This window comes from Periophthalmus magnuspinnatus, chromosome 16, assembly GCF_009829125.3.
Source record: "Periophthalmus magnuspinnatus isolate fPerMag1 chromosome 16, fPerMag1.2.pri, whole genome shotgun sequence".
Classification (NCBI taxonomy): domain Eukaryota; kingdom Metazoa; phylum Chordata; class Actinopteri; order Gobiiformes; family Gobiidae; genus Periophthalmus; species Periophthalmus magnuspinnatus.
Window position 1 is genome coordinate 3,480,957 of NC_047141.1, and position 18,901 is coordinate 3,499,857.

Below are 18,901 nucleotides of genomic sequence, written 5' to 3' on the forward strand. Positions count from 1 at the left end.
TACATGGCGTAGTGTGCGCTGTGAGCTTGAGTGAGTGGTTGTGTGCAAGCCCCTGAGGCACGCGCCTATGAACGAGCCCACAGAGCTGTGTTACTGTGTGTTCCTCCACACAGACACAGGAGGAACATGCAAACTCCACACAGACACAGGAGGAACATGCAAACTCCACACAGACACAGGAGGAACATGCAAACTACACACAGACAAAGGAGGAACATGCAAACTCCACACATAAAGAATGAAACTACCACTGAGCCTTAACTGTGTCGTTTGAATGTTCAGTGGGACTTTTGTATTGTCTTGTCTCCAGACTCACACACAGTGGCTCAGGGCAAAATCAAATAGAACAGAATATGTGAAGGGAATAAAACCTTTATTGAACCTAAACTTTATATTATGTAAAGAAAGCTGAGGTTTCTGGAGCTTGTGATTGGCTCAGTGTTGTTTGACCTCGGAGCTCTGTCCTGATTGGAGCATAGGTCACTCCTGGAGCTCTGTCCTGATTGGAGCATAGGTCACTCCTGGAGCTCTGTCCTGATTGGAGCATAGGTCACTCCTGGAGCTCTGTCCTAATTGGAGCATAGGTCACTCCTGGAGCTCTGTCCTGATCCTGTAGTGTTTCAAGAAATTACTGAAGTAAGAGAGAAAAAGTATTTGAGGAAAGTACTACTCAAGTAAGAGTAACTTAAAGAGTAACTGTCAGGATGTAACTTCTGCTTTATAATTTTCCCACTTACTCACAATGGGAAGAGTAACCACAACATTTACTCGAGTACTGTTACTTCAATACAACTATTATTCAAGTAAAAGTACGCTGCTAGAAAATAACTATTTTTTTAAAGTTACTCATGGCCCATTCATGTTTTGTGTGATACTTAAACCTCGACCAAGACATTTGAAACTTACCTGATGCTTTGTTAAATTACCGTCTGTTCTTGAGATACTGCAATTAACTCTGGAGATATGATTTTTGTGAGTGTGGCCCACCCCTGTGTAACACCATGTGACAAGAAAACACAGGTATTACTGTTTCATTTATGATAATGTTGTGTCTTTTTGTGTCTGTGCAGTTGGTGATTCTCTTGAACCTGAGACAGGGCTGTGTGATGCCAATTGTTCTGGTGAGAATTTAAAGTCATGATATTAAACTTTCAAACTCCATTTTGATATTAAGGAATAGACTCAACTCAATACTGATTCTGATACCACAATGATAATAAAAACACTCTTTATTTACACAATACAATCTTTTTTAACTTTAAATGGTAGTACTTTTGTTCATATTCCCATGTGTGTTATATGTGTGTACTCCCTCAGTGTGCAGTAGGTTCATAGTGGTCCATGGTGTATACGAGTCTATGTGTCTTATACTTGTGAAAGATACTGACCAGGATCATTGTAAGTTTGGTTCATTTCTGTCCTTTGAATGTGACTTTTGTAATATTGATACTGCTTCAAATTTCCTAACCCTGTAGTTCTGTACAAACATGTTCTGAAATGTGATTCTTGCATTAGTTTGTCAGTTCAGATTTCAGTCTTTTTGTCAATTCCTCTGGATGTGTAAAATATGAACTTTGAACATGTTTATATAATTAAAACATAAAAAATCCCCATATCGTTCAGCCCTACATTGGTAGAAATACAAATGAAAAACAATACTCAAGTAAACAAAAAGTTACTTGACTAATAAATACAGATACAGGTTTAAACATCGACTCAACTAAGTACAAATGATACTGTGTAGCTGTCGTCAACATTCTCTGGCGGTGTGATGCTAACTGTAGGCACTGCTCTGTTTGAGGCTTGTTAGACTGTATTTTAAACTATTTCTCTCCTGTGTGACTTTTTGTATGTCTTTTCGATCACGGCTCTGGGCAGAACAGCTGTAAGGTTTGTCTTCTGTGTGTTTTCTCATGTGTTTTTTGAGATTACTCTTTTGAATAAATGCTTTCTCACACACAGAACAGTTATAAGGTTTGTCTCCTGTGTGTGTTCCCATGTGTTGTGTAAGAGTACTCTTTTGAATAAATGCTTTCTCACAGATAGAACAGTTATAAGGTTTGTCTCCTGTGTGTGTTCCCATGTGTCTTTTGAGAACACTCTTTTGAATAAATGCTTTCTCACACACAGAACAGTTATAAGGTTTGTCTCCTGTGTGTGTTCCCATGTGTTGTGTAAGAGTACTCTTTCGATTAAATGCTTTCTCACAGATAGAACAGTTATAAGGTTTGTCTCCTGTGTGTGTTCCCATGTGTCTTTTGAGAACACTCTTTTGAATAAATGCTTTCTCACAGACAGAACAGCTGTAAGGTTTGTCTCCTGTGTGTGTTCCCATGTGTGCTGTGAGATTACTCTTTCGATTAAATGATTTCTCACAGACAGAACAGGTGTAAAGTTTCTCTTCTCTGTGAATTCTCAAGTGTCTTATTAAATCGCTTTTTAAGCCAAATTTCTTTTTACAAACTAAGCACTGGTGTTTCTTCCCTGCTGCTCGTTTGGCTGTTCCTGACACGTCCCCATTGTCCACAGTGGCTCTGGTCTCTGGTGCAGACTTGTGTTTGGGGGATAGACTTGAGTTTGGTGCAGTGGTGCTTTTGTCTCTGCTCTGGACTTGGTTGTAGTGGTCTCCATCTGCCTCTGTCTCCATCTGTGCAGCTGAAGAGCCGATTGGAGCTCTCCAGTCTTCATCACTGTCAGTGTCAGAAGAGTGCTCCGTGTCTCCCTCAGTCTCAGGGTGGACATGTGTCTCTGAGCTGATGTCCTCTTCCTGCCTGTCCTCTCTGTGGACACGTGTCTCTGAGCTGATGTCCTCTCTGTGGACATGTGTCTCTGAGCTGATGTCCTCTCCCTGTGTGTTCTCTCTGTGGACATGTGTCTCTGAGTTGACGTCCTCTCCCTGTGTCTTCTCTCTGTGGACATGTGTCTCTGAGTTGACGTCCTCTCTGTGATCACTTTCTTTTCGTTGAAGCAGTGAGGACTCTTCTGTCTTCACACAGCCATCATTGGACTCAGGGACAGACCTGAAGAAAAGAAAATCTACATGAATCAAAAACAGTTTGGAACAATTGTCCTCTGAGGAGAAGTCAGTGTCTGTGTCTGCATAAAGTATTCTTATGTATAAAACCTGCTGTTCATGCGATTCAATTAGCACTTTATACTTCTAGCTGTTCTTAAATGTCCCTGAATTCAGATGTATTTCTAATCTGATCATATTTTATAATAAATTGTGTTGAAAGTGATGGGACTCACACTTGCAGCTCCTCTTCCTCCTGTTTGACGTGCTGTTCTTCTGGCTCCTCTTTAATCTGTGGAGTCTCTGGGATTTCCTGTTTCAGAGTGAGACTAGGACTCAGAGAGGACATGTGGACACCTGCAGGAGACAATGAGCAAACAAAGATGATAATTACTTACACAAACATATGTCTTATTTGTCTATAAAGTTGTACATTTAGTCCAAATCCAAACTTTTTGAGATCAGGATTGTGTCGTCACACAGAATATTTATTTCCCCTAATGTGAAACCAATGGAGATTTGAAGATGCTAAATAGTAAAGGCAAAACAAGTTTATTTGTACAGCACAATTCGCACACAAGGTAGTTTAAAGTACTTTACTAAATAAAAAAGATCACAATACCACAAACCAAAACAGAAATAATCACAAATAATCACCACAAAATAAACATTAAAGGAGAAAAGTGCAGAGTTAAAACCTTTCAGTCACATGCACAGATAAACAGAACTGTTTTGAGCCTGGATTTAAACATTGTCAAAGTCGAGGCCTGTGTCACATCTTCAGGAAGAATGTTCCAGGTTTTAGCTGCAGAAAACTGAAACACTGATTCCTCATGTTTTGTCCTGACTCTGGGACCAGCAGAAGTCCTCTTCATGTGAGATGGTTCATGTGGCTCATGTGGGAGATGTTCTTTGGTGCTGGTCCATGGAGAGACTTGTTGACACAGAGCTGCTTTAAAGTCTATTCTCTGAGCCACAGGAGCCAGAGACCTGAGCCACAGGACACATGTGTGAAGTACTTCCTGGTTCTAGTCAGGACCTGAGCAGTGTTCTGGATGTACTGTTCTGTCTTAAGGCTCGTTTGGAGAGGCCACTGAGCAGGACGTTACAGTCGTCTAACCTACTGGAGACAAATGCATGGAAGTCTCTCCAAGTGTGATTTTGACAGTTTACCTTTGATTTTTGCAATGTTTTTTAAGTGGTAAAAAGCTGCAGATGTTATCGATTTAATGTGGCTGTTAAAGTTCAAGTCTGAGTCCAGTATTACCTCTAGATTTCTAGCCTGATTTGAAGGTTTTAGAGAGACTGGAGGTGACTGCTGACACTTTCTCTATGTTTCTGTGGGACAAAGAGTCGGAGGCGACGCTTGCTCAGTGGTTAGAGCGTTGGTCCCCCAACCCGAAGGTCGGAGGATCGAGTCCCGCTTGGACCAAGTCCTGTCTTGTCTTAGGCAAGGCACTTCAGCCTCGTATGTGCGCGTGACCACATTGGTGGTGGTCTGAGGGGCTGATGGTGCAGATTGGCAGCCTCGCATCCCTCAGTCTGCCCCAGGGAAGCTGTGGCTACAATTACCATCACTAAGTGTGGAAGTGAATGAATAATGACTGTAGTGTAGCACTTTGAGAGGCTTTGACAAGCCTGTAAAGTGCATTACAAGTGTAAAAAAACAAGATAAACTATGACTTGAGTCTTGTCTGAGTTTATCTGGAGAAAGTTGTTTCACATCCACACACTGATCTGTTGGATGCAGTGAGTGAATCCACTGGTCCATATTCACCTGCTGCAGTGAGACATAGATCTGAGTGTCATCTGCAGAGTTGTGGTAGGACACATTAAACCTAAGCGTTCATTTAAAAGTACTGACTATAATGTGATGGATGTATTTAGCAGCAGCTTATCGGCCTGTTGCACGGCTCTTTTACACTTGTATTGTTGTTGCTAATGCGTGTCTATGGACGTACGCCACATTTGGACAGTAACACGTGGCTCGGACACATCAGACTTACCGGCTCTGGTCAGCACGACTCTCGTGCTCAGAGTCGAGTCCAGGAGCCGTTGGTTCCTCTCGTTCTCCTGTTTGGAGCGACACAGTTCCTCCTCATACTCGGTTATGATTGTTTCAAACAGCACATATATGTCTTCAGCAGCCGCAGTCAGCCGCTCCTCCACCAAAGCTCTCAGCCTTTGGACTTTAGACATTTTACAAACCGCTTGGTTTTGTCACTTTTTCTGTTTCCTGTCTCTTTTCCCTCCTCGCTGGTTGTGGTAAAAAAGCTCTCTCCTTCGGGCGCTCCTCGCTGTGGCCGTGTGGCGTGTTGCTGCCGCACACTGGTCGCCCGTGGTACTGCAGAAGAGGGAAGTGAAGCTCACATCTGCAACTGGACATAATTATTGACATAGACTAAAGAATATCCATTACTGTACTGTACTGTGGGGTCGATCTGGTTGATTTTTCAAAATGAAAACACATAAACAACACGTAAAGCAGTGATTTTAGACATCCACAGCCCAGTTTCACTACAAAACTAAAAGTCTCTTCACATGATGTGCAGCTCTCTTGAAATGAAGCATCCCGTTATTTTAATAGATCCATGAGCGTCACGTGTTTCCTTTAGTCATGTGGTCGACCCAAACTAAATACTTTTTTTTAAATACTTTTTTTTTTTTTTTTATTAAGACTGAAAAGAGCGTGCACAAAATCATCAAAAACATAACAAAGGAAATTACACGGGAGTGTGGCTCATGGCTGTGCTACTAAGGACGGAGGATGACAAAGACGGTAGGTTCGATGCCAGGGTTGTGGAGCTGCTGAAAAATCATGTCCAGATTAACATAAACATAATCTCCACTAAATCATTTCTTCAGATTTGTGTGCATGGCCTTCTGTTTCTCTTGCATGTGCGAAGACTAAGCCCCCGTCCGGTGCAAAGGGCTAATTGAGTAACTTTCATTTGAGACCCTCGTATTTGGATTACTCATTTATCTTCTAAGAAATGCCTTTAGTTGTTCAGTGCAGTGTGAGTAAATATCCCACAATGCATTGAGTTTGAACTAGAGTTGTTTCGTTATAGAGATAAAATAAACTAAAATCTGAATGAGAGGGGTGGAGCTGAAAATACAATCAAATTTAAACAACTGAATAAAACTAAATTCTAATTTGCATTTGTTGGTGATGTCTTTTTTTTGACTGAAAAAAACAAAAACATTTTCCTCATCCAAAAGTGTAATATTTTGTTTCAAACTGTTAATCACTATGGTAACATGTAATCCACAATAAAAAATGTGATTAAAAAACAAAGAAAAAAAACAAACAAAAACAAATACATATTGATACGTTGTTGTTGTTGTTTTTGTTGTTGTTGTTGTTGTTGTTGTTATTATTATTAGGCCCGAGCCCCTACAGGGCGTAGGGCTTATTGCTTTCGCGACTCTAGTCTGCAATTCAATGTTGTTCTTGCTAACATATCTGTTCTTGCTAACATATCTGTTCTTGCTAACATATCTGTTCTTGCTAACATATCTTCGTCAACATGTCCCCCAAACAAACTCGTGGCCCGACCCAAGCCCCCATGGGTCTTATTTATTACTGCTAAAATAAATGAAAGGCAAAGGGAGGTGAATGATTCACCATTGTCCCCACGGTGACGTGGGGAAAGACAAGAGTTTTAAAAAAATGTATAATATGTCATTGTAATGTTATCAGATATATTGTTTTTGCTAAACATATTATTATTGGACACTACAGACTGGGATGTGTTCAAGGCTGCCACAGACAGTTTGGATGAGTACACAGACACTGTGACGTCATACATTCAGTTCTGTGAGGACAGCATCGTTCCATCATGCACCAGGGTGACTTTTAACAACGACAAACCCTGGTTCACACCCAGACTGAGACATTTGAGGAGGGAAAAGGAGATGGCTTTCAGGGCAGAAGATCGTGAAGGCTACAGGCGTTGCAAGTATGCGTTTAGCAAAGAGGTGGAAAAGGCTAAAGCGAAATACAATACACGTCTGGAGCAGCAATTCTTCACCAACGACTCTGCTTCTGTCTGGAGAGGGCTTAGGCAAATCACCAACTACAGGCCCAAAGCCCCTCCCGCCGTGGACAACAAACAACTAGCAGAAAAGTTAAACGGCTTTTATGCGAGGTTTGAAGTTTCACACCCCTCCCCCTCCTCCCCCACCATCATGGACATTACCTCCAAACCCACCTCGGACCCCCCCTCCTCCCCCACTGCCCTCACAGTTGTGGAGCAGGACGTGACTAAGCTCTTCAGGAAGCAGAATCCCCGTAAGGCAGCGGGCCCGGACGGTGTCTCTCCTTCCACCCTTAGACACTGTGCTGAGGAACTGGCTCCTGTCTTCACGGACATTTTTAACACCTCCCTGGAGTCATGTCACGTTCCAGCCTACTTCAAGCTGTCCACCATTGTCCCCGTCCCCAAGAAGCCCAGGATCACTGGACTTAATGACTACAGACCTGTGGCGCTGACGTCTGTAGTCATGAAGTCATTTGAGCGCCTGGTCCTGCACCACCTCAAGTCCTTCACCTCCCCCCTCCTGGACCCTCTGCAGTTTGCCTACAGAGCCAATCGGTCTGTGGACGACGCCATTAACCTGGCCCTTCACTTCATCCTCCAGCATCTGGACTCCCCGGGAACCTACGCCAGGATCCTGTTTGTGGACTTCAGCTCTGCATTCAACACCATCCTCCCTGCTCTGCTCCAGGACAAGCTCGCTCAGCTCAACGTGCCGGACTCCACCTGCAGGTGGATCACTGACTTCCTGACAGACAGGAGACAGCGCGTGCGGCTGGGGAAGAATGTCTCGGACACTCGGACTATCAGCACAGGATCTCCACAGGGCTGTGTACTTTCTCCCCTGCTCTTCTCCCTGTACACCAACTGCTGCACCTCCAGCCACGACTCCGTCAAACTGGTTAAGTTTGCGGATGACACCACCCTCATCGGACTCATCTCGGACGGCGATGAGTCTGCCTACAGGAGGGAGGTGGACCGGCTGGTGTCCTGGTGCAGCAGCAACAACCTGGAGCTCAACGCCCAGAAGACAGTGGAGATGATCGTGGACTTCAGGAAAGTCACAGCCCCCCTGCCTCCCCTCACCCTGACGGACTCCCCCATCACCACTGTGGACTCTTTCCGCTTCCTGGGCACCTGCATCACCCAGGATCTCAAGTGGGAGCCGACCATCAGCTCCCTCATCAAGAAAGCCCAGCAGAGGATGTTCCACCTGCGGCAGCTGAGGAAACGCAAGCTGCCAGTCCAGATGATGGTGCAGTTTTACACGGCCATCATTGAGTCCATCCTCACCTCCTCCATCACTGTGTGGTTCGCTGGGGCCACTGCCAGGGACAGACAGAGACTGCAGTGCATTGTGCGCTCTGCTGAGAAGGTGATTGGCTGCAGCCTTCCATCTATACAGGACCTGTACGTCTCCAGGACTCGGGGGGAGCAGGTCGTATAGCAGCTGACACCTCTCACCCTGGACATGGACTATTTGAGCCACTTCCCTCTGGCAGGAGGCTACGGTCCATTAGGACCAGAACCTCTCGCCATAAGAACAGTTTCTTCCCCTCTGCTGTTTGTCTCATGAACACTTTATAATATTTACACTTTATAATATCTGCACTATACTGGACACTTTATAACACCGGCCACTTTAATAAGCCACTTTGCACTGTTGTTCTGATGCTGCTGCTGTATATATTTTCTCCCTCTAAGTATTTCATTTGATTTTTTTAAGCATATCTTTTTAACTTTGTGCATGCCCTTATTTGTATTTGTATTTATTCAGTGTGTTTATGTTGCACTTTTTCACCGAAGCAAGTTCCTAGTTTGTGAACTGTGTTCACAGACTATGGCAATAAAAGTCTTCTGATTCTGATTCTGATTCTGATTAGGCCCGAGCACCTACAGGGCGTAGGGCCTATTGCTTCTTCAACAATGAGCACATGGGTGAAATGTTCTGACCTCATCAGACTGGAACTAGAGCTGGAGAAATGGTTGGAGCTGTAGAAGACGTAGCAGAGATGGTGATGACTGTGGAAATGTTTTTTCTTTGGCAGACACAGACAGGAGCAGAGATGTAGAAACTGGACTTGGGTTCTTTTAATGAAAACTAAAGAAAAGTCTAATCAATCATGTATTCATGATTATTATTATTATGACATATTAGATTTGAGTTTGGCAGGATTAAACTACAGTCCTCCATATGGATCCTAAAAGTGCAAAAATCTCGAGTTACAAAACAATCCACATTATTTGTCCAGAGACAGAATACCTTCTCACTGTGTTGAGTCATTCTCTAATGTCAGGATCAGGGCTCCCTCTGGTGGTGGTTCACTGTGTGGACGATACCATGGACAGCTCCATCAGACTCAGCTCTCTGTGAAAAGTCAAATGATTGCAGTGGAAACAACAGTCTATTGTCATTAATAAAATATAACTTTTGTATTGCTCTTTACTCTTTACTAGGTCACGGTGGATCTGTGCTGACTCCAGCCTCACATTGGAACACATTTCTGGACATAGATAAAATAAGATGTATAAAAGTCTTTTTTGTGGGACTGAGAGGAAGGCGTTAAGTGCAAATTCACACTCCTATAGGACAAATGCACAAACCTGGGGAAATGTACTTTAAGTCCTTCTTTAAAAGAACAACCATCTGTAAAAACAGGCTTTTTCATACCAATTCATAGGGCCCTAGTCTTCAGGGGCCCTCGCCGCTTCAGTGCCACGTATTCATATGTGACAAAATGAAGACAACACAGTCATCATCTCAACTAGTTTTAAAAAAAGACTGAAAACTGTAAAGGCTCAGCAGTAGCCACAAGTATAACAGTATAAAACATGTCAGGAAGGGGGGTCAGGGGGCCTCCCACAGAGAAATGCTTCAATTCTAGACATTTCTTTTCCTGACTTCTAGTGCATTTTAATGTGTTCCAGTCGACTAAAGTGGGCTTATATTTGTCAATTTTTCCATCCATCCATTTTATTCGGTGCCAGGTCGCAGGAGCAGCAGTCTAAGCAGGAACTCCGAGACTTCCCTCACCCCAGACAAGTTCTCCAGCTGCTCCCGAGGGACCCCAAGCTGTTCCCAGTTCAGCCGAGAGACATAGTCCCTCCAGTGTGTTCTGGGTCTTTCCCTTGACCTCCCTAGGGAGGTGTCCAGGAGGCATCCTGAACAGATGCCCGAGCCACCTCAGTTGGCTCCTCTTGATGTGGAGGAGCAGCAGCTCTACTCTGAGCTCTTCACCTTATCTCTAAGGGAGTGCCCAGCTACTGTGCAGAAGAAACTCATTTTTCGAATGCTTGTATCCACGATCATTCCAGTAGTTGGTTGTTATCGGGCGCCTGCTGCTGATCAGTCTGCTCTTCCTTGTCTAATTGACTTACTGTCTTCCTTAAATTATAGTGAAATTGTAATCATTGGGGATCTAAACTGGAACTGGTTGCACCCTGTTTCTGATGAGCTTAAATCCTATTGTGACTCTTTAAATCTTTTTCAGCTTGTGGATAGTCTCACTAGACCAAATCCTAAATTTCCAGAAAAATCTTCTTTAATTGATCTGATTCTAACAAATACACCATGTAAATTTTCCACTGCAGCTGTGTTTGCAAACGATGTAAGTGATCATTGTGTTATTGCTACTTGTAGAAATACAAAAATACCTAAAGTTAAACCACGTATCATCATAAAGCGTAACACCAGGACTTTTTGTAAGCAATCTTTTTGTCGTGATCTGAGTGAAATTGACTGGCATGAGATGATGCAAATGGACAATGTCGAGACTGCTTGGAATTATTTTTACAATGCCTTCACAAAAATTCTTGACAAACATGCTCCCATCAGGCATTATAAAGTCAAAGGGCATAATAATCCTTGGTTTACTTCAGATTTAGCGGACAAGTTTCGAGAGAGAAATCCAGCATGTGCAAAAGCCTGACGTACTAAAAATACTACTGATTGGCTAGATTTCAGAAGGCTACGTAATGCCTGTGCTACTATGACTCGTAAAATGAAATCAAACCATTTCCTTGAAAACACAACTGCAAACCTTAACAACCCATCAAAGTCAGTCTAACACTACTCCTACTTTAGAGTATCAAATACCTCCAACACAAAATTTTTCATTCAGTCCACTTACGACGTTTGAAGTAACAAGGGCTCTCAAACTCCTAGACCCTACTAAATCAGCAGGTCCTGACGAATTAGAACCACAGTTCCTAATATCTGCAGCAGATTCCATCACATTCCCATTAACATTTTTATTTCATTTATCTCTGTCCACAAATAAAATTCCTCAAATCTGGAAAACAGCATATGTCCTACCCCTTCATAAAGGAGGAGACCCCTCAAATTTAAACAACTATCGACCGATATCCAAATGACCTATTTTGGCAAAAGTATTGGAATCACTTCTAAACAGTCAACTAAAAGATTTCCTTGTGCTATCCAAAATCCTAAATCCCTCACAATCAGGCTTTAGAAAGCAGCACAGCACAACAACCGCAGCTCTCAAGGTTTTAAATGACATCTCAGAATCTTTAGACAATGAACATCACTGCGCTGCACTTTTTGTAGATCTGTCCAAAGCCTTTGATACAGTGAACCACACTGTGCTCAAACTAAAACTGCACGTGTATGCTTTTTTCCAAGTGTAAATCTAAGGATCAAAATTTCATTCCAATTACAACAAGTGATGGTCATTTGATTGAAATGTAACTAGGTATAAATACCTTGGGATTCTTGTGGATGACAACTTAACATTTAAACCTCATATTGAGAAACTTGTTCATAAATTAAAATTAAAATTAAAATTGCGCTTTTACTTCCAGATTAAATCCTGTTTATCATTTGAGGCTAAGAAAAAACTTGTGATGGCAACATTTTTGTCTGTTCTTGATTTTGGCGATGTGATTTACATGAAAGCCTCTGCAGATGCTTTACATGCTTTGGATACTGTTTATCACGGTGTGTTACGTTTTATAACAAACATGAAGTCGTTGACCCACCACTGTGTTTTGTATGCCCGAGTGGGATGGCCCTCGTTAACTACTCGTAGATTAAAACATTGGTATCTTTTCATCTATAAGTCTATTCTGGGATTGGTTCCTCCTTACATTCAGCAGCTCATAGAAGTAAAGCGTAGTACTGCTCACAGTCTGCGCTCTCAGGACTTGTTCCTGCTCTCTGTGTCCAGAGTTCGCACTGAGCTGGAAAAAAAGACTTTTAGACACTCCGCAGCACAATCTTGGAATGATTTGCAGAGAGACTTGAACTTAAAGGATATGATCTCATTGAACTCATTTAAGAGACTTTTAATTGACTATGAAAGCAAGCTTTCAATTTGCAAATGTTTCAATTAGGTCTGATGTTTTATCTTGTGACTGTGTATATGTTGAGTATGAGTATGTCTGTGTCCTGTGTGTGTTTTGCTTCTTGGCCAGGACACTCTTGAAAAAGAGATTTTTAATCTCAATGAGTTTTTTTATCCTGGTTAAATAAAGGTAAATATTTTTTTATTTTTTTAATTGTCCTTTCGGTCTTTACCCAAAGCTAATGACCATAGGTGAGGTTAGAATGTAGATTGACCTGTAAATCGAGAGCTTTGACTTTCGGCTCAGCTCCTTCTTTGCCATAAATATAATGAACACAACCGATGACAAAGGGCAGCCCTGGCGGAGTCCAACACGCACCGGGAACAGGTTTGACTTACTGCCGACCAGACATGTGTGAAGCTCTGTCTCCATCCCACAGGAGACTCACTGTTGTTCTACCTGTCTAAGTGTAAAAGTTCATTATCTCATGGGTGTGAAACAAAAGTCACTCTGCTTTGCCCTGGGCTGGTGTCCTGTGGCTGTGGGTGACCCTGCTCCTGGTGCAGATGGTTCCTCTGGTGGTTCTCTCTCTCTCATCTGGTTCATCTTTATCCAGCCTATGGCACTTAAACATATTGTAATGAAACCAAAGGTATTTTAACACGTGTTGGGGTGGGGGGGGGAGTGTGCGTTGGGGCGGGGGGTGGGAGTGTGTGTTGGGGCGGGGGGTGGGAGTGTGCGTTGGGGCGGGGGGTTGTCTGGTTGTGTTTATTGTTGGGGTTAGGTTGTTTGGCTGTGGGGTGGTTGGGTGGGTTTGGTGGGTGAGACTGTTTTTTATGCACTGTAAAGCACTTTGTGTTACATTTTTTGTATGAAAAACACTTTATAAATAAAGTTTGTTGTTGTTGTTGTTCAAAGTGCTTTACAGAATAAGAAGGACATTAAAATCACACAAATCAAAACATAAATAATCACAACTTTATTGGATTTTACCTGTGCACGTTTAGGGTTGATGGGGGAAACCGGAGTGTCTGGAAGAAACACACAGACACAGAAAGAACATGCAAACTCCACACAGACACAGGAGGAACATGCAAACTCCACACAGACACAGGCAGAACATGCAAACTCCACACATAAAGAATGAAACTACCACTGAGCCTTAACTGTGTCGTTTGAATGTTCAGTGGGACTTTTGTATTGTCTTGTCTCCAGACTCACACACAGTGGCTCAGGGCAAAATCAAATAGAACAGAATAAGTGAAGGGAATTAAACCTTTATTGAATCTAAACTTTATATTATGTAAAGAAAGCTGAGGTTTCTGGAGCTTGTGATTGGCTCAGTGTTGTTTGACCTCGGAGCTCTGTCCTGATTGGAGCATAGGTCACTCCTGGAGCTCTGTCCTGATTGGAGCATAGGTCACTCCTGGAGCTCTGTCCTGATTGGAGCATAGGTCACTCCTGGAGCTCTGTCCTGATTGGAGCATAGGTCACTCCTGGAGCTCTGTCCTGATTGGAGCATAGGTCACTCCTGGAGCTCTGTCCTGATCCTGTAGTGTTTCAAGAAATTACTGAAGTAAGAGAGAAAACGTATTTGAGGAAAGTACTACTCAAGTAAGAGTAACTTAAAGAGTAACTGTCAGGACGTAACTTCTGCTTTATAATTTTCCCACTTACTCACAATGGGAAGAGTAACCACAACATTTACTCGAGTACTGTTACTTCAATACAACTATTATTCAAGTAAAAGTACGCTGCTAGAAAATAACTATTTTTTAAAGTTACTTATGGCCCATTCATGTTTTGTGTGATACTTGAACCTCGACCAAGACATTTGAAACTTACCTGATGCTTTGTTAAATTACCGTCTGTTCTTGAGATACTGCAATTAACTCTGGAGATATGATTTTTGTGAGTGTGGCCCACCCCTGTGTAACACCATGTGACAAGAAAACACAGGTATTACTGTTTCATTTATGATAATGTTGTGTCTTTTTGTGTCTGTGCAGTTGGTGATTCTCTTGAACCTGAGACAGGGCTGTGTGATGCCAATTGTTCTGGTGAGAATTTAAAGTCATGATATTAAACTTTCAAACTCCATTTTGATATTAAGGAATAGACTCAACTCAATACTGATTCTGATACCACAATGATAATAAAAACACTCTTTATTTACACAATACAATCTTTTTTAACTTTAAATGGTAGTACTTTCTTTCATATTTCCATGTGTGTTATATGTGTGTAATCCCTCAGTGTGCAGTAGGTTCATAGTGGTCCATGGTGTATACGAGTCTATGTGTCTTATACTTGTGAAAGATACTGACCAGGATCATTGTAAGTTTGGTTCATTTCTGTCCTTTGAATGTGACTTTTGTAATATTGATACTGCTTCAAATTTCCTAACCCTGTAGTTCTGTACAAACATGTTCTGAAATGTGATTCTTGCATTAGTTTGTCAGTTCAGATTTCACTCTTTTTGTCAATTCCTCTGGATGTGTTTAAAATATGAACTTTGAACATGTTTATATAATTAAAACATAAAAAATCCCCATATCGTTCAGCCCTACATTGGTAGAAATACAAATGAAAAACGATACTCAAGTAAACAAACAGTTACTTGACTAATAAATACAGATACAGGTTTAAACATCGACTCAACTAAGTACAAATGATACTGTGTAGCTGTCGTCAACATTCTCTGGCGGTGTGATGCTAACTGTAGGCACTGCTCTGTTTGAGGCTTGTTAGACTGTATTTTAAACTATTTCTCTCCTGTGTGACTTTTTGTATGTCTTTTCGATCACGGCTCTGGGCAGAACAGCTGTAAGGTTTGTCTTCTGTGTGTTTTCTCATGTGTTTTTTGAGATTACTCTTTTGAATAAATGCTTTCTCACACACAGAACAGTTATAAGGTTTGTCTCCTGTGTGTGTTCCCATGTGTTGTGTAAGAGTACTCTTTTGAATAAATGCTTTCTCACAGATAGAACAGTTATAAGGTTTGTCTCCTGTGTGTGTTCCCATGTGTCTTTTGAGAACACTCTTTTGAATAAATGCTTTCTCACACACAGAACAGTTATAAGGTTTGTCTCCTGTGTGTGTTCCCATGTGTTGTGTAAGAGTACTCTTTCGATTAAATGCTTTCTCACAGATAGAACAGTTATAAGGTTTGTCTCCTGTGTGTGTTCCCATGTGTCTTTTGAGAACACTCTTTTGAATAAATGCTTTCTCACAGACAGAACAGCTGTAAGGTTTGTCTCCTGTGTGTGTTCCCATGTGTGCTGTGAGATTACTCTTTCGATTAAATGATTTCTCACAGACAGAACAGGTGTAAAGTTTCTCTTCTCTGTGAATTCTCAAGTGTCTTATTAAATCGCTTTTTAAGCCAAATTTCTTTTTACAAACTAAGCACTGGTGTTTCTTCCCTGCTGCTCGTTTGGCTGTTCCTGACACGTCCCCATTGTCCACAGTGGCTCTGGTCTCTGGTGCAGACTTGTGTTTGGGGGATAGACTTGAGTTTGGTGCAGTGGTGCTTTTGTCTCTGCTCTGGACTTGGTTGTAGTGGTCTCCATCTGCCTCTGTCTCCATCTGTGCAGCTGAAGAGCCGATTGGAGCTCTCCAGTCTTCATCACTGTCAGTGTCAGAAGAGTGCTCCGTGTCTCCCTCAGTCTCAGGGTGGACATGTGTCTCTGAGCTGATGTCCTCTTCCTGCCTGTCCTCTCTGTGGACACGTGTCTCTGAGCTGATGTCCTCTCTGTGGACATGTGTCTCTGAGCTGATGTCCTCTCCCTGTGTGTTCTCTCTGTGGACATGTGTCTCTGAGTTGACGTCCTCTCCCTGTGTCTTCTCTCTGTGGACATGTGTCTCTGAGTTGACGTCCTCTCTGTGATCACTTTCTTTTCGTTGAAGCAGTGAGGACTCTTCTGTCTTCACACAGCCATCATTGGACTCAGGGACAGACCTGAAGAAAAGAAAATCTACATGAATCAAAAACAGTTTGGAACAATTGTCCTCTGAGGAGAAGTCAGTGTCTGTGTCTGCATAAAGTATTCTTATGTATAAAACCTGCTGTTCATGCGATTCAATTAGCACTTTATACTTCTAGCTGTTCTTAAATGTCCCTGAATTCAGATGAATTTCTAATCTGATCATATTTTATAATAAATTGTGTTGAAAGTGATGGGACTCACACTTGCAGCTCCTCTTCCTCCTGTTTGTCGTGCTGTTCTTCTGGCTCCTCTTTAATCTGTGGAGTCTCTGGGATTTCCTGTTTCAGAGTGAGACCAGGACTCAGAGAGGACATGTGGACACCTGCAGGAGACAATGAGCAAACAAAGATGATAATTACTTACACAAACATATGTATTATTTGTCCATAAAGTTGTACATTTAGTCCAAATCCAAACTTTTTGAGTTCAGGATTGTGTCGTCACACAGAATATTTATTTCCCCTAATGTTAAACCAATGGACATTTGAAGATGCTAAATAGTAAAGGCAAAACAAGTTTATTTGTACAGCACAATTCGCACACAAGGTAGTTTAAAGTACTTTACTAAATAAAAAAGATCACAATACCACAAACCAAAACAGAAATAATCACAAATAATCACCACAAAATAAACATTAAAGGAGAAAAGTGCAGAGTTAAAACCTTTCAGTCACATGCACAGATAAACAGAACTGTTTTGAGCCTGGATTTAAACATTGTCAAAGTCGAGGCCTGTGTCACATCTTCAGGAAGAATGTTCCAGGTTTTAGCTGCAGAAAACTGAAACACTGATTCCTCATGTTTTGTCCTGACTCTGGGACCAGCAGAAGTCCTCTTCATGTGAGATGGTTCATGTGGCTCATGTGGGAGATGTTCTTTGGTGCTGGTCCATGGAGAGACTTGTTGACACAGAGCTGCTTTAAAGTCTATTCTCTGAGCCACAGGAGCCAGAGACCTGAGCCACAGGACACATGTGTGAAGTACTTCCTGGTTCTAGTCAGGACCTGAGCAGCAGTGTTCTGGATGTACTGTTCTGTCTTAAGGCTCGTTTGGAGAGGCCACTGAGCAGGACGTTACAGTCGTCTAACCTACTGGAGACAAATGCATGGAAGTCTCTCCAAGTGTGATTTTGACAGTTTACCTTTGATTTTTGCAATGTTTTTTAAGTGGTAAAAAGCTGCAGATGTTATCGATTTAATGTGGCTGTTAAAGTTCAAGTCTGAGTCCAGTATTACCTCTAGATTTCTAGCCTGATTTGAAGGTTTTAGAGAGACTGGAGGTGACTGCTGACACTTTCTCCATGTTTCTGTGGGACAAAGAGTCGGAGGCGACGCTTGCTCAGTGGTTAGAGCGTTGGTCCCCCAACCCGAAGGTCGGAGGATCGAGTCCCGCTTGGACCAAGTCCTGTCTTGTCTTAGGCAAGGCACTTCAGCCTCGTATGTGCGCGTGACCACATTGGTGGTGGTCTGAGGGGCTGATGGTGCAGATTGGCAGCCTCGCATCCCTCAGTCTGCCCCAGGGAAGCTGTGGCTACAATTACCATCACTAAGTGTGGAAGTGAATGAATAATGACTGTAGTGTAGCACTTTGAGAGGCTTTGACAAGCCTGTAAAGCGCATTACAAGTGTAAAAAAACAAGATAAACTATGACTTGAGTCTTGTCTGAGTTTATCTGGAGAAAGTTGTTTCACATCCACACACTGATCTGTTGGATGCAGTGAGTGAATCCACTGGTCCATATTCACCTGCTGCAGTGAGACATAGATCTGAGTGTCATCTGCAGAGTTGTGGTAGGACACATTAAACCTAAGCGTTCATTTAAAAGTACTGACTATAATGTGATGGATGTATTTAGCAGCAGCTTATCGGCCTGTTGCACGGCTCTTTTACACTTGTATTGTTGTTGCTAATGCCTGTCTATGGACGTACGCCACATTTGGACAGTAACACGTGGCTCGGACACATCAGACTTACCGGCTCTGGTCAGCACGACTCTCGGGCTCAGAGTCGAGTCCAGGAGCCGTTGGTTCCTCTCGTTCTCCTGTTTGGAGCGACACAGTTCCTCCTCATACTCGGTTATGATTGTTTCAAACAGCACATATATGTCTTCAGCAGCCGCAGTCAGCCGCTCCTCCACCAAAGCTCTCAGCCTTTGGACTTTAGACATTTTACAAACCGCTTGGTTTTGTCACTTTTTCTGTTTTCTTTTCCTCCTCGCTGGTTGTGGTAAAAAAGCTCTCTCCTTCGGGCGCTCCTCGCTGTGGCCGTGTGGCGTGTTGCTGCCGCACACTGGTCGCCCGTGGTACTGCAGAAGAGGGAAGTGAAGCTCACATCTGCAACTGGACATAATTATTGACATAGACTAAAGAATATCCATTACTGTACTGTACTGTGGGGTCGATCTGGTTGATTTTTCAAAATGAAAACACATAAACAACACGTAAAGCAGTGATTTTAGACATCCACAGCCCAGTTTCACTACAAAACTAAAAGTCTCTTCACATGATGTGCAGCTCTCTTGAAATGAAGCATCCCGTTATTTTAATAGATCCATG

At 42.5% G+C, this 18,901-nt stretch overlaps 2 protein-coding genes across 2 annotated transcripts; both read right to left on the bottom strand.

Annotated features, from left to right (window-relative positions):
• Positions 1 to 1,199: 1,199 nt before the first annotated feature.
• LOC129456923 (zinc finger protein 37 homolog) lies at positions 1,200 to 5,314 on the bottom strand. The gene is made up of 3 exons (XM_055227979.1): positions 5,020 to 5,314; positions 3,250 to 3,370; positions 1,200 to 3,020 (listed from the first exon to the last, which is right to left on the bottom strand). The coding sequence occupies exons 1-3, from the start codon at positions 5,210 to 5,212 to the stop codon at positions 1,775 to 1,777; spliced, it is 1,560 nt and encodes a 519-aa protein (XP_055083954.1). The 5' UTR covers positions 5,213 to 5,314; the 3' UTR covers positions 1,200 to 1,774.
• Positions 5,315 to 5,767: 453 nt separating this feature from the next.
• On the bottom strand, positions 5,768 to 18,513 carry LOC129456884 (clumping factor B-like). Its single transcript, XM_055227729.1, has 4 exons — positions 18,321 to 18,513; positions 16,548 to 16,668; positions 15,763 to 16,318; positions 5,768 to 5,821 (listed from the first exon to the last, which is right to left on the bottom strand). The coding sequence occupies exons 1-4, from the start codon at positions 18,511 to 18,513 to the stop codon at positions 5,768 to 5,770; spliced, it is 924 nt and encodes a 307-aa protein (XP_055083704.1).
• Positions 18,514 to 18,901: the final 388 nt, after the last annotated feature.

Coding starts and splice junctions, on each gene's coding strand:
- LOC129456923 (XM_055227979.1), bottom strand. CDS start 5,212: ATGTCTAAAGTCCAAAGGCTGAGAGCTTTGGTGGAGGAGCGGCTGACT. Junction 3,371..5,019: donor AGTCGTGCTGACCAGAGCCG/GTAAGTCTGATG, acceptor TGTCTCCTGCAG/GTGTCCACATGTCCTCTCTG. Junction 3,021..3,249: donor GAGGAAGAGGAGCTGCAAGT/GTGAGTCCCATC, acceptor TCTTTTCTTCAG/GTCTGTCCCTGAGTCCAATG.
- LOC129456884 (XM_055227729.1), bottom strand. CDS start 18,513: ATGTCTAAAGTCCAAAGGCTGAGAGCTTTGGTGGAGGAGCGGCTGACT. Junction 16,669..18,320: donor AGTCGTGCTGACCAGAGCCG/GTAAGTCTGATG, acceptor TGTCTCCTGCAG/GTGTCCACATGTCCTCTCTG. Junction 5,822..15,762: donor GGAAGAAACACCAGTGCTTA/GTTTGTAAAAAG, acceptor ATGATTTTTCAG/CAGCTCCACAACCCTGGCAT.